Below are 15,497 nucleotides of genomic sequence, written 5' to 3'. Positions count from 1 at the left end.
ATTTTACTGGGGTTTTTTTTTAACCATCTTATTTTCCAGTTTTTTCTAAGTGTAAGAATGGCTTTTATAGAAAAAAATATATATGTATATGACTCTGAGTCATTCATGCCAATTAAGCCAATTTGACCTCCTTATTTTCAGGGTTTTTAAAAAAAATAGTATCTATATATGTATAATATTATTCAACTAATAAATAGCTCTGGCACATCCGATATTATTAGTATCCTGCTACACCTGTCATTATTGAAGTGCAAAGCATTACGTAAATTAGCTTGCGAGAGGGGGGGGGGGAGGGAGTGGTAACTGTATCATCAATCTGGACTTTATTTTTTTTCTGCTTAACAGGATGATGAAGAAAGGCTTTCGCTTCAAGGACAAAGAACAAGATATTTTGCTTAGACGAATTCTGACGGAACAAATTAAAATGTAATGTATTTTTGCTCAAATTCCCATACCTACTGTTGAATTGAAGATGTACATTTGAAAAAAGTGATAACGTTCAGAACACTTTACAATGTTATAGTTATTTACCTAGCAGCCATATTAAACATGTTTTAAATTTCGTACAGCACAAGATTTACTTTATGTGTTTGCACCTCTTACAATGTCCATCACTTTCGAATTCAGGTACTTATTCACATCAGAGTCAAGTGACATAATGTGTTCAAAGTGCCTTATCAAAGGACTCAATGCCCGATTGGAAGTTTTAGGTTAATTGTCACCCATCCAGTCAGTGACAATGCTCAACATGACTTGCCTTTATTGAAAGATGAGATGCTGAAATGCAGGTCAACAACGTCAAATGTGTGAAAAAAATAGTATTGATTGGAGCCGATTATTTTTGCAGTCGACTGACCATAAGGTGTGCGTACTAAATTATGGTTTCAGATCATGAATGTGTGAACATTTCAAATTGAGTTTCATCATTACCAAGTCCTGTTTTGTGAGCAGCAATCACTCGACTGCATAGAGTTGTAATTCCTTTAATAATTAAATAACTTAACACAGATAAGTGTAGTTATGGTTATAGTACAATGCTGCTGTGTTTCTGATGTGTAGCAGTACAGTCTTAGGCTCGCAACGCTATCTAAATTAGGTCCAAGGGTTTGAGTCTGTGACAAGACACTTCAAAAGCCTTAAGACAGGCATTGTTTGCACAATTTCCTCCTCCTGTTGCAGATGGATGTTAAATTCATACGCTTTATTGGTGTAAAGCAGTCTTGTCCTTGTCCAAATAAACTACAGGCGCATCATCAAGAGATTTTTAAAATAATAGTAAAGTGCTTAGAACATGGCTTTTAGCATGGGCTAAAACTTTATATGAATGCAATTTGTTTTTGATAGATATGCTTCAGTCCACTTAATACAAACTGCACTAATTTGTCTTCTCTATATCATTAGTTATTTAAAACGTTTAAGATAAACTCCATTTGTGAGCTAGTCTGGATAAGATAAACTCATCAATCTGGATCTGCACAAGTGGGATAGACAGGGAGTATAATAAAAGTCCATCTCGCAATCATTCTCCATCCCCCCATCTCTGTCTCCCTTATTTTAGTCTCCTCATTGTGTAATACATTCTCTTGCCGCAATCAAGAAACAAGACTGGTAATATATTATTCGTGTGTGCAAAGATTCACTGAAATACACAAGCATGTCGCCACTTGGCACACATACTCAGACGCATGTGAACATGTGAGTTTGTGCCTTTGTCATAGCACACAAAGGCCTTTGTCTATCATCCCTGCCCTTCCCTCTCCATTGTCTCATCCACGCCATGTACATCTCCACTGTGAAGTGGACATCTTATGATTGGCTACCACCCCCCCCCTCCCCCACACACACACTTAACTCTTACGAGGCTAGTTTCAAGGACTCGCCAATCGATAATCAGAATGAGACGGGCATTTACCGGACAATTAGCCATAAGTGGATCAAAACTTGATTGCAGAACAAATTCAAAGTTCACTTTCGAATAGTTTGCTAATGAAAGAAAATATGAATTTTTATTTTACAGCTCTGACAGATCTGAGGCAGTCAAGTTTTTATTACAAAATGGTGCAGATGCAAACCCTATCTACCCTGGTGGGAACAGGTCTGTTATATTCTAATCTTAACTCTAAAGCAAACAAGCACATTTGATACTACCTATACTATTTCAAGGCAGATCAGTCCATGAAGAAATATACAAAACTGTCATATATTTTCCTTTTTAGATTTCATGGTCTTGTTACGATTCATTTAAGATTGTTTTGTTTTGTTTTATTTTATTTGTATAGTGCTCTGCTCAAAAAGGCAGCAGCAATGTTATACAATATATGTACTAAATTGTCTCTGTCAACAAGTTTTATCGTGTTCAGTATGGTTTAACAGGTAAAAGAAAAACATGTATTAGAGCTTGTGTATGTATTTGTAAGTATACTTCTGCGTGTGTACGTGTATTATGTGTATCTGTGTGTATACATGTATAAATGTATGTATGTGTGTAATTCACAAGCAGATTTAATGTACATATTGATGTTGACAAACATTATTTCACAGCACCCTCCACTATGCATCCAGCCTCACTGGATCTACAGATGTTCTAGAACTGTTATTGTCCTTTGGCGCAGAAGTGGACATATTGAACAATGAGGGCAGTTCACCTCTTATGTTTGCTTGTCAGGCTAATAATCAATTTGCTGCTTGTGTTTTGGTTAACAGTGGAGCCAATGTAAGGCAGAAAAACATTCATGGTAGGTTTAGTAAGATTTTTTTTACTTTGTTCGTAATTCCTTAAAGGTTTAGTTTTTCAACATTTATATTATAATTTAATAAAACATATGAGTGTCAGACCAAGTGTAAAAAAAAGTACAATGAAACTATTAAAAAAATAAATCAATAAATAAAAAACCAGTCTTCCTCGCCTGAAAATTTACATTTTAAGCATCAAACTATTGTTGGTTTGTTTTATTTCTGAATACTAGTAATAGAATTCAATGTTGACTACCGTTTACGTAAACTGATATCCAGAAATTGTATTTGTGTTCAGTATAAGTCACTTTGAATTTTTAAAAAGGTATTCCATGAAGTCATTCTGTCTGAAGAAGTCAAATTAAGAGCACAATAAAGTTGGGTAATTATGCAAGTCAATAAAAATTAGCAAATAAATCCATTTTTTCAATAATGATTCTTCTTCATCGCATAAACCAGCTGACCCAGCCAAATTGTATATGCCCTTTTCTTTTCGTTAAAGTCTGTAGTGCAGTATTTTAACATTATTCCGTAACCCAACCACAGCAGGTTCAACTACAGGAAGTGGATTAGATAAGAGAAAGAACAAGTAGGGATGACAATGAATATGAGACAAAAATATGTGTAATCTTTATTTTTTCTTCTGAGATCTTCTTTTTCTACTTCTTCTCCTCAACTCCTTTTCTTTCTTTCTTTTTCTCTCTTTTTCTTTTTTTCCCTCTTCCTATTCTTCTTCGTTCTTCTTGTGTCCATGATATATATATATATATATATATATTATATATATATATATATATATATATATATATATATATATATATATTATATATGGACGTTTTGGGTTTCCAAAGAGGAAACCCAAAAGGTCCATATCATGTCTTTGTTAATTAAATTGAATCTTCCATTTAATTTGTCGACTGTAATTTATAATCCTTATAGGCTATTGACTTTTTTTTACCTGTTTAGTACTTCAAACATAACTATAACTATATCATCGATCTCATTCTTCATTGTGCAGGTCTCACTGCTTTTGACCACATTGTGGATTTTGAGGAATGGATTCACACAGGATATTTCTCTGAGGAGATTACTGCTCGTCTCAAAGGTACTGATAGTAATAGGAAATTAGATATCAGGAAAATGACACATCAGAGTCAGAGTTGTTAAACAAATGATCCAAAACAGTAATCCACCAGACCCATAAGTCTGAGTTGATCTTGTTTTTTTTTAGCGTTAAATGGACAATAACAATTGCTCGCTACCATTTAGATAGGAAATTAGTCTTTTGCAACGTGCTTTTTTCCAAGTCTAATAGACCCAGCTACCCAATCACTGCTGAGTGGATAGATAGGGATGGAGGGGCCAGAAAAGAAATATCAACTTCACTTGAGATTGATCCTGGTCCCTTTGCGTGTGAAGTGAATGCTCTACCAACTAAGCTATTTGGATCCCCTTACATTCAACTTCACATTATTATTTATTTCTTCGAGCTTCGAGCAGCAACATTTACATTGATTCAAAAGGGAAAGTCTAATGAAGACATTAGCTGAGCATGCAGCAATACCAAACTACTTCACCTTTAACCTTGATAAACAATATACCAAACTTATTGCCAACTTAGAAATGATCAGAGGCTAAATCAAGTTACTTATAGTTCCAACCCATTCACTTGGATATGATACCAGATTGAGGCAATAAGTCACATTTCTCTGACTTTGTTCTAGCTAACCAACTAAATTTGAGGTTATTAAAACTTGGATTATTTCCTGAAACTTGGCATGCATGTGACCTTGAGCATTATCAAGCTTTGTTATACTATTAATTATTCCTAATAACCTACATACAGTTTCTTGCCAGAAATTGAAATTTTGCGACCTCTTGCTTGAAGACGATAGGCCTATTACTATTATGTTGCCATGGCTTGCGTAGAGCACGAAACAAATTTGTTGAAGAAAACATTGAATTTCAATTTCTTTACTGATACTGATAATCTTCTCTTTTGTTTTCTTTCTAATGTTCAAGTTGATCACCTTTCACATAATTCTATTTTAATAGTATATTCAAATACGCTTCAACAATCGTAACGTCACTTCCCTCGTAATGACGCATGGTAATTTAGTAACTGGCTCTAAACTATCGGAAGAATGGCAGACGCCCTTATGAAATATTTCTCGGATGAGCATAAAAGTGTATCCAGAGGAGAAAAACATTATAAATATGATCTTGTTTTGACTTTTATTCATTCTGATCACAAGACATATGAAAAGTTCGAGCCAGCATGAAGAATAAAAAGTACCGATTTTCTTTGTTTAGAACCACGATGGCCACCGTTGCTGGGTGACATGACATCAGGCTATTGAATCCAATTGAAAGCTGGTATTTTTTTATTGCTCATTAAAAAGGTGCACCCCCACCTGAAAAAAAAGTATGAATGAAGTACTTTGTGAAAGCGCCTTAACAAAGAATAGACTATCAGTGTCAGAATGTTGCCCCGGTTGTTTCTCACAAACTATTCTGCTTGGTCACCAATGCCACAATAAGATTTGAAAATGTAATACTTTCATTTCCCTGATATTTCGATTTCTTGTTTTCAGCTTACAGTCTAAAGCACTCTAGAGACCTTATTCGTGCCATCTCGAAAAGGGTAAAACCAGTGCAAGTGCCTCGTGGAGAGGCCCCACGGTCACCTCTAACCTTAGGGTCAAGGTCACCATCTGCCAGCCCTGCTCGATGGTCCAAATCTCCAATGTCTGGTATTTCTATGTACTCTGTGACCTCCATGCATACTATCTTACCAGCCATTGGCAACACAGGAATGTAATGCTATACTCCAGCTGTGTTTATACATGCTACAAAATACAGCACAATGAAGCTCAATCGCCTTTCCTTCATATACTTGCCAGGGCAGATACACCTACTCTAATTGCACACTTTAATTGCTAGTTTGAAATTACAAATAGTATTTCTCAGTGGAATGTGTGTTGATATAATTACATGATATGCAGATAAATTTAATTATACATAGGAACAAAAACCTTATGGAGACTTTAATATAAAAAATAGTCCAATAGCTGTTTAGCAAAATTAGTAACACAATACAATGCAACCCACTTGTAACAAAGTCCTGCTCTTAAGGATGTAGTGTCAAAGTCTTATATTTTTTACTGTACTTTATTGGTAATGAAATATCTAAAACAACGACTTACAATTTAACAGAACCCCAAAGCGACTTAAGACAAATTAGAAAAATTTGATAAATCTAGACAGCCAATGAAAAATCATGCCTGCCCATCAATGAAGTCAACGTTTTGTATGTTATGACAATGACAATGCTCGTTTGTTCACCAATCAGTTAATGTTTGCTATTGACCAATTATCATGTCGTATCTAATGGCCAAATAAGAGCAAATTAGTTCCATTCAGTCACCAATAACCATGTGACCAACACATTGTTAATACATTCAAGCATCAGTACGTCAATACTTGACACACATCAACAGCAACAGTAGTTGGGTCCCATGATTGGCTACGATGGTAAATGAATGTTGTAACATAGCAACCCCCCCCCCCCCACACACACACACACAAACAGTTTGTCATATGTCATATATAAATTTATCTCCTTCAACATATCAGTGAAATAAATCAATCATACAGTTCCCTTTTTTCATCTTCTAACGGAAATTTGTCTTTGGGCCTATTCCGAGGGAAGACTGGAATAACTTTGGTTTTTGTCGCAGCGCAGCGCCACAAATTGAGCTAAAGAGAAGTGGCCTCCTGAAGGCCAAATAACGCTATGGATATCGATATAGGTATCTTTTGGGTGTGTAGCAAAGTCTACAACAAGATATGAAGTGAATAGAAAAGTGCCAGAAGACAATAGAGAATAAAAATTTTTCGCGGCGGTGGTGGGGTTTGAACCTGCGACCTTATTGGTACGACAACTCCGCCTGGCAGGTGAGAGCGTGGCTCTACCGTGTGAGCTATCCACGAACACAAAAATATTCGTTTCAAACTCAAGTCATTACTAGATCCCTCTCTCACCCACTTCTTGAGACCGCCGATTCGTTCGTACACCACCATCGCGAATAATTTTGACCAGCAGTTAAGCTTAATAGCCAATATTCTCAACACAAACATATAACATAGAAACGATTGAGACATTGAGTATGCTCCGGTGTATGGGGTGAATTTTTAATTCAGAAAAGTGAGTGGAGCAGGCACTTATGTTGATAACAACAAGATATGAAGTGAATAGAAAAGTGCCAGAAGACAATAGAGAATAAAAATTTTTCGCGGCGGTGGTGGGGTTTGAACCTGCGACCTTATTGGTACGACAACTCCGCCTGGCAGGTGAGAGCGTGGCTCTACCGTGTGAGCTATCCACGAACACAAAAATATTCGTTTCAAACTCAAGTCATTACTAGATCCCTCTCTCACCCACTTCTTGAGACCGCCGATTCGTTCGTACACCACCATCGCGAATAATTTTGACCAGCAGTTAAGCTTAATAGCCAATATTCTCAACACAAACATATAACATAGAAACGATTGATTTTGATTGATTTTCTGAATTAAAAATTCACCCCATACACCGGAGCATACTCAATGTCTCAATCGTTTCTATGTTATATGTTTGTGTTGAGAATATTGGCTATTAAGCTTAACTGCTGGTCAAAATTATTCGCGATGGTGGTGTACGAACGAATCGGCGGTCTCAAGAAGTGGGTGAGAGAGGGATCTAGTAATGACTTGAGTTTGAAACGAATATTTTTGTGTTCGTGGATAGCTCACACGGTAGAGCCACGCTCTCACCTGCCAGGCGGAGTTGTCGTACCAATAAAGTCGCAGGTTCAAACCCCACCACCGCCGCGAAAAATTTTTATTCTCTATTGTATTCTGGCACTTTTCTATTCACTTCATATCTTGTTGTTATCAACATAAGTGCCTGCTCCACTCACTTTTCTGAATTAAAAATTCACCCCATACACCGGAGCATACTCAATGTCTCAATCGTTTCTATGTTATATGTTTGTGTTGAGAATATTGACTATTAAGCTTAACTGCTGGTCAAAATTATTCGCGATGGTGGTGTACGAACGAATCGGCGGTCTCAAGAAGTGGGTGAGAGAGGGATCTAGTAATGACTTGAGTTTGAAACGAATATTTTTGTGTTCGTGGATAGCTCACACGGTAGAGCCACGCTCTCACCTGCCAGGCGGAGTTGTCGTACCAATAAGGTCGCAGGTTCAAACCCCACCACCGCCGCGAAAAATTTTTATTCTCTATTGTCTTCTGGCACTTTTCTATTCACTTCATATCTTGTTGTTATCAACATAAGTGCCTGCTCCACTCACTTTTCTGAATTAAAAATTCACCCCATACACCGGAGCATACTCAATGTCTCAATCGTTTCTATGTTATATGTTTGTGTTGAGAATATTGGCTATTAAGCTTAACTGCTGGTCAAAATTATTCGCGATGGTGGTGTACGAACGAATCGGCGGTCTCAAGAAGTGGGTGAGAGAGGGATCTAGTAATGACTTGAGTTTGAAACGAATATTTTTGTGTTCGTGGATAGCTCACACGGTAGAGCCACGCTCTCACCTGCCAGGCGGAGTTGTCGTACCAATAAGGTCGCAGGTTCAAACCCCACCACCGCCGCGAAAAATTTTTATTCTCTATTGTCTTCTGGCACTTTTCTATTCACTTCATATCTTGTTGTTATCAACATAAGTGCCTGCTCCACTCACTTTTCTGAATTAAAAATTCACCCCATACACCGGAGCATACTCAATGTCTCAATCGTTTCTATGTTATATGTTTTGTGTTGAGAATATTGGCTATTAAGCTTAACTGCTGGTCAAAATTATTCGCGATGGTGGTGTACGAACGAATCGGCGGTCTCAAGAAGTGGGTGAGAGAGGGATCTAGTAATGACTTGAGTTTGAAACGAATATTTTTGTGTTCGTGGATAGCTCACACGGTAGAGCCACGCTCTCACCTGCCAGGCGGAGTTGTCGTACCAATAAGGTCGCAGGTTCAAACCCCACCACCGCCGCGAAAAATTTTTATTCTCTATTGTCTTCTGGCACTTTTCTATTCACTTCATATCTTGTTGTTATCAACATAAGTGCCTGCTCCACTCACTTTTCTGTAGCAAAGTCTATACTGCAGAGCCTCACTGCCACCTCCCCCCCCCCCCTCTCTCTCTCTCCTCCTCTCTCTCTCTCTCTTCTCTCTCTCTCCTCTCTCCTCTCTCTCTCTCTCTCTCTCTCTCTCTCTCTCTCTCTCTCCCATCATCCATTCTTATTCTCTTCAGGTGGTTCCACATATGACCCATCATCTTAAACTGGTATTAAGCCGGTGTTTAACAAGGTGCCAAATGGTAATTTTAACGTTAGGATGACCAGAAATGTGAGATTTTAGTTTTGTGTCATTTTAAGAAACTACATCTATAGCCCTCATTTAAACATATAATCTTTATCAAAGATAATTTTGAGCATCTAAATTACCATGACATAATACAGGTTTGAGACGGTGGGTCACATCATCGGATTTCCCCCATAGTTTAATGTCTCAAAATATGTATTAATGTATGCCACCATTTTTTAAACCTTATTTTTGAGGAATCAAATATATGCATTTTTACTTTTCATGGTGATTTGGAGATTCCAAAATGGAGAGTACTATATATCCTCAATGATGATTTTACCTTGCATTTCACACCTTTTTTAAAAATCATTGTTTGGATTTATTCAAGTGTAAGCTCTATTTTTTTTAATATCCATTTGTTGACTTGATTACTTTTTTTTGCACCTGCATTTTTACTTCAGTTTTATTGTAAAATCAAAATTATTCTTTATTAATATTTGAATTTTTTCTCATTTCCATTTGTTATTCTAGAACTTTTTATACCAATGTTCCATTTCCGCAAAAGTTACAATTTTGTAAGGATACAATTTCATTTATGATATCCAAATGTCAGCTCCGAGACTGCAAATTTTGACACTTGTAAATTGTGAGTTAAATCCATTTTGATGCACTTAATTGACCTTAACAATCTGAGTTATTGGACTCCTAACAAGTACATGTTGGCTACGGTAATTACCTCGAGAAAAAAAAAATTGGCAATTTGTACCAGTGAAAAATTATAAAATATAAGAAAGAGCCACAACAACAGCACCCCCCCCCCCCCCCCCCCCCCCCCCCAAAAAAAAAAAAAGAAAAAGAAAAAACAGAACTATATGTTACTATAAATTGGGAAAAGATAAAACACACGGTACATATTTATATGACGACGACAAATTGTTTCTAAATTCTTCTCTTTTATTATGTATCTTTTTGTCTAAGATTTGATTTCTCACAAATGTCCCCAATCTCATAATTCATGTTTTTAATCAAGCCAAAACATGGCTCTTCCAGTAAATAGTTAAGGTAATATAGAAATGGAATAATCTACCTCAGTGTATACGTACATGCATTTTTCTAGTAGTTAACTTTTTATAAGGGTAAAAATATTTCATTCTAATGTTGACACAGCTGTTGTCTTCAAACGTTATAATAATGAATCTTTTCACTTTGTAAACATTTTGTTTTCATTCAAATTAAATATAAAGTCTTAGTAGATATTGAGTCATTAATCAGAATTTAGTGTATTACTAAGCTGCTTGAAGCTGTGGACTGTAAAATATAATTGACAAAAATGATCAGAACAGCTTTAAAAAAGAACATTTCGGGCTTAAAACCATTCTTCAATTAACAACAAAAAACAATGAAAACATGAAGACAACATTACAAAAAAGAAAAATAATAGATCAACGACAGAGAATTATTCTGCATATCATTAACACCGATTAAGCCCAAAACATTCCATGTTTGGTATTTTGTTCTTTTTTGAAGCTGGTATATTATTCATTTTTGTTTATTATTTTAAAGTCCACGGGGTCTAGCAGCTTAGTATCACAATTTTTGATAGATCCGCTTTAATTTTAATAACAACTCTCCATAACATTTCTTTCTGGTCCCAACGATGATGGTATTGTTATAGAGAATCTACTGTACATTTTGCATCATGATGTAAACATTGTAGTCATTCATGTGACAGTATATTGTGATCAAAAAAGTGAATAAGGTCATTTTAAAGAAATATATTATAAGATCAAAATGACAAGACTGGTTATAAGAGGGAATATATTATGACTCCAAGCCAAGTATTAATAAACTTCACTGCTTATTCAGGGCAATACGTAACAAATGATAAATTCATTTTTCCAATTACCAAAAATGTTTTGTAGATAGATTTTTACAAATTGCATACCAAAGCGAATCATATCTTGCCATAATATTGTACTTTTGCAGAGCTGTTTCTTAGAGGCCACAGTGCTGCTTGCACTTGCATCGATTTTGCATTTTTTTCTATTTTACTTTTAAAAATGAATATGTCTACATTGTACATACATATTTATGTAGGGCATTTCCAAGGTTTCATCATGCTAAATGTGCTTCAGTCTCAATTCTCCCTTTACCCCTTCGTACATCCTGAGAGGATGTCATTTTCATTTTATTGGTAGGTATGTTGTTTTTCATATTTTTAAGTGCTTCTTTGTAAAAGAATTCTTATATTTTCTGTATGTTTATATAGCCTTAACTGAGCCTCGTGCCAAGCGGAAGATAATGTGTTAAGTGCCTTACCTAAATCGAACCTCAGTTGTTGTGTTGTAATGGCTGTCACTCATCTGATCATTGACCCTGTTCAATATTGCTTGACTTGACATAAGATGAGACATCAAATGACATGGTAATTCATGCCACTGCCACTGATGATATAACATGATTTTCCAACACCAAAATATATTATAAATCGCTTGATCTGCTAAGAAATTATGAGATTCATTTTACATAATTAGTACATTACATCCCATTTAAATTTGAATCTCAAAATAACTTCTAAATGTTTTTATTGTAAATATTATACATACCAGTGATACCTGGTCAGTAACAATAGAGAGAAGAAAGAGACACCACAGTTGTATACTACAACCTATGTTTGGATTGGTGTCATGACATGGTCAACGGAATGGCGTTACTGAGAAATCAAATGACACCATACAAAACGATTTTCTCATCGTGTCTTAACCTTCTTGATTCATCGATTGACAGCACCATTTTATTTTAATGTATTTAAATATATATATTCATTGATGATAATGTATTCAGACTATCTACTTATTGCTAATTGTATATTGTTGACTTGTGCACGTTTGTATTTTTTGAAAAAAACAATGACCACACACATACATATGCGTTTTGAAATTTTTAAAAAGAACTTTAAAGGGACAAAGGACATTCAATAAAAGTAAAAGATTACGATGGTCTCGAGTTATTCATCAGGCCCATGAGGCTGGAGTTTATACTGGATCCAGTAGAATTAAGTCAGTAATAACACCATCGGTTACCACCCTTCAGATATAATGGATCTATCACAAAGTACTTCCTACCAGGACTAGCTGGTCAACAATCGGTGCTTGGTGAACAGACAAAAAAAAAAAAACAAACAACAAAAAAAACCCACTTGACTTGGGATCCATACTCAAGCCTTTGCTTGCGAGGGGAGTGCTCTGCAAATTGAGCTTTCAGGAACCCCACTCCCCATTTTGGTTGTACAAATTACAAGCAAATTAATTTGAAACTTGCACTGAACACATGGACCCTATTCTCTTCAGATGACAGATCAACCAAAGTTTAAGACTTGCAGACAATTGAAAATTTGTTGTCATTTTTGTACACCCAGCATTGATTGGGTAGCTGGGAGTTAGATTTCGTGGAAAAGGGTAGCAAGCAATTGTTACTGTCAATTTAACTCTATAGAAACAGGGATAAACTCCAGCTCCATGAACCTAATACATGTAGTTCTGAAGGACTACTCACTCAGTAAAATCTGCTTAAACCGAAATTCAAGGGACTTGGTATTCTATTTCGGTTTAAACATATTTTGGGTTAGGCATAGACTTACTTGACTTAGATGCCTTTCGCGTCTCGACCGAAAGATCGGGTCGCCTTGGCTGTTTCCAGTATTTCCTGTGTGAGGTGTCTCCAATATTGCCGGTCCTCTGCTAGGGTTCTCAGATTTTCAAGGTCCCCTGCCGTTATGAGACTAATGCTTTGTCCAAGTGTTGTGAGGTTTTTGTTTAGGATCACAGGGAGTGTTGTGATCGGTCGTCCTCTGAAAAGGTTCCCGTGTTTTTGGAAGTATCCCGACATGGCTTGGTTAGCTGGTATGTTTTTGTCCCGCGTAGTATGTGACCGAAAAGTTGCCATCGTTGTTGTAAAATGTCAAGGGAGATTGGTCTTTCTTTTGTGATCTTATAGAGTGATTCATTTGAGATCTTTTTTGAGTATTTGATGTCCAGTACCCTTCTTAGCTGTGTGCGATGGAAGGCATCCAGATGTTCTTCTTCGGATTTTGTCAACGCCCAAGTGCTGCAGTTATACAGGAGTACCGGTTTTACAAGAGCACGGTACAGTTTCAGTTTGGTTTTTCTCTTTATTTTGTCACCTCTAATCCATACATTGGTGAGTTTACTGAGTGCGGCGTTTGATAGCTGTTTTCTTCTTTGTACATCCTCGGTGTCTCCAATTAGTGAGCCGACTTTCTTTATTCTTTTCCATTCCTCTTTGTTCCTCGATATTGTTGTAGGCATAGGTATCTAAAAAATTTATTGTGATTTCCAGAAGTATCATTATTCCACAATCATTCATCCCACTGTCACACACAATGCATCGCATTGTAGTCTTCAACTATGTGACTTTGTTTTTGAAGTAGTGTTGTGTGTGTGTGTGTGGGAGGGGGGAGGGGTGCATATATGTGCACCTAACAAGCGTAGCGGTGTGCCAAGGAGAGCAATGAAATAGTATTATAACTCCAATGTCATCTTTATGGATTTACATTACTGCTTTCCATCAGAACATTGTGTTATCCCCATCAAGTAAGAATGGTCGGTGGGATTGGTCAAGAAGGGGAAGTAGAGATATGACAGACACGAATAAGGCGTTGCGGAGATTAGGGTGGACAGGAGGGGGGGGTTGAGTTAGTGACAAAGTGGAGAGGGTGTCAGCAGAGGTGTGTGACGGGTGTTGAAAGGACAGAGGAGAGCAAATTGGGTAACAGTTGTAATGGAATTTTGTTCAGTTATCAAATTTTTTTCATAGGTTTTCAGTTATTCGGCAATTTATTTTAGTTTAAAGATAGTTTGAGCAAAGTGGCTTTCGGCTTATCAGTTTATAGATACTTGATTAACAGAAATAAAGAGGACAAAATTACATTTTTATTTCTTTTCGGTTTAGCGGTCTTTTCAGTTTAAATAATTTTGGTGTAGCCGATTTTTACTGTTTTTGAAGTATATATTACCTTACTGAAATGTGGAAAAAAGTTTCTTTTTCTTTGTATATTTTTGTTACAGCGCTTTCAATACTTGTAGGTCATTTCAGCACCAATAAAAAGATTGAAAATGGGATAGTTGAAGAATTCTGGATTTACAATTGAAAGCACACAAGAAAAAGTAATTGTTTTTTTAAGGGTTTTTGCAACACATTTAGGTCATATCAGCACCAGTAAAAGAAAAATTGGGATAGTAAAAAGTTCTAGAATTACAATTAAAGCACCCAAGAAAAGGGAAGACAAAGGGGAATTAGTTCAAATAGTGAACAGATATAGATTCCAAGAGCACACTATCAATACTTAGTTTGAGATCAGCCAAGTCTCATCCAGACACAAGCACAGGTCCCTACTAGGGAGGGATACACTCAAATGTTTACAAATCATATATAATATGTAAACAAAACATAATGTACAGTGCACAACAGAGAGATGATTTACAAGGGGAAAAAAATATCATCTCCCAAAACTATCTGTATATTTGACTGTTTCCCTCTCAGCAAAGGGCATCGGCCAGAACCAGAAGAAAACCAAGTAATCTCATTCGAAGACAAAGACAGAAAACAAGTCTGAAAACAGGTATAGGGGGATAGAAGAAATAGTAAGTACCTCCCTGCCCACTATGGGAGGTCAGGAAATAGACACAGAAAAAGTAAGACAAAGGGAACAGATGTAGATTCCAAGAGCACACTGTCAGTGTTCTTATTTTGAGATCACCTTAGTCTCATTCAGACACAAGCACAAGATCCCACAAAGACTAAAACACTCAAATGTTAACAAATCATAATATATCCAAACCAACAAATATAACACCATACATTTGACTGTTTCCCCCTCAGCCAAAGGTCAGGCCAAAACCAATTACATGTAATCCCATTCAAAGACAATGACAGAGCAACTCATGTTATCCTGCATGCTGTGTCTTATGGCTTGGTGGTGTGTTTTGTTTCTCTTAGCAAGTCACTCAGGAGCGAATGATATTCATAATTATTGCCATCACGAAACTACGAGCCAGGATGTGCAAACATTGAGATCATTTAGAGGGAATGCAATTGATGTCTCTCAGCTCTTAGTTTTTGTTTTTAGCCAGCCATTTTGATGAGTAGTTCTCACTCAATTATTACAATCAGTCCATAAACGTTTAAGGTTATACACATAGTTTATTGTGTTAGTACGTTATATCTGGCTGATGGTTGTTTTGAGTATTTTGACTAAGCGCAGCAGCAATACTTGTACAGTGGGCTAAAACACAGATTGGGTCTCATGTCTTACAGCAGTGTTCACATTTCAACAAACTTTTCCAGCTGTCTTGTGTAGTTCGTCGAAT

The 15,497-nt window shown here is 36.5% G+C and overlaps 1 protein-coding gene across 1 annotated transcript in view; it reads left to right on the top strand.

Annotated features, from left to right (window-relative positions):
- The window catches only part of LOC144978334 (uncharacterized), a 34,497-nt gene extending 24,526 nt beyond the window's left edge, over window positions 1–9,971 (top strand). Inside the window, exons 22-27 of the mRNA XM_078924227.1 lie at window positions 346–426; window positions 2,018–2,095; window positions 2,542–2,735; window positions 3,752–3,838; window positions 5,328–6,568; window positions 8,894–9,971. Of these exons, the coding sequence (XP_078780353.1) occupies window positions 346–426; window positions 2,018–2,095; window positions 2,542–2,735; window positions 3,752–3,838; window positions 5,328–5,554 (667 nt within the window). The 3' untranslated portion in view covers window positions 5,555–6,568; window positions 8,894–9,971. The remainder of the gene's footprint in view (window positions 1–345; window positions 427–2,017; window positions 2,096–2,541; window positions 2,736–3,751; window positions 3,839–5,327; window positions 6,569–8,893) is intronic.
- Window positions 9,972–15,497: the final 5,526 nt, after the last annotated feature.

Source organism: Berghia stephanieae, chromosome 8, assembly GCF_034508935.2.
Source record: "Berghia stephanieae isolate SIO BIC M18660-M18661 chromosome 8, UCSD_Bste_1.3, whole genome shotgun sequence".
Classification (NCBI taxonomy): domain Eukaryota; kingdom Metazoa; phylum Mollusca; class Gastropoda; order Nudibranchia; family Aeolidiidae; genus Berghia; species Berghia stephanieae.
The sequence above is the reverse complement of the archived record's forward strand: the minus strand, read 5'-3'. Positions and strand labels throughout refer to the sequence as shown.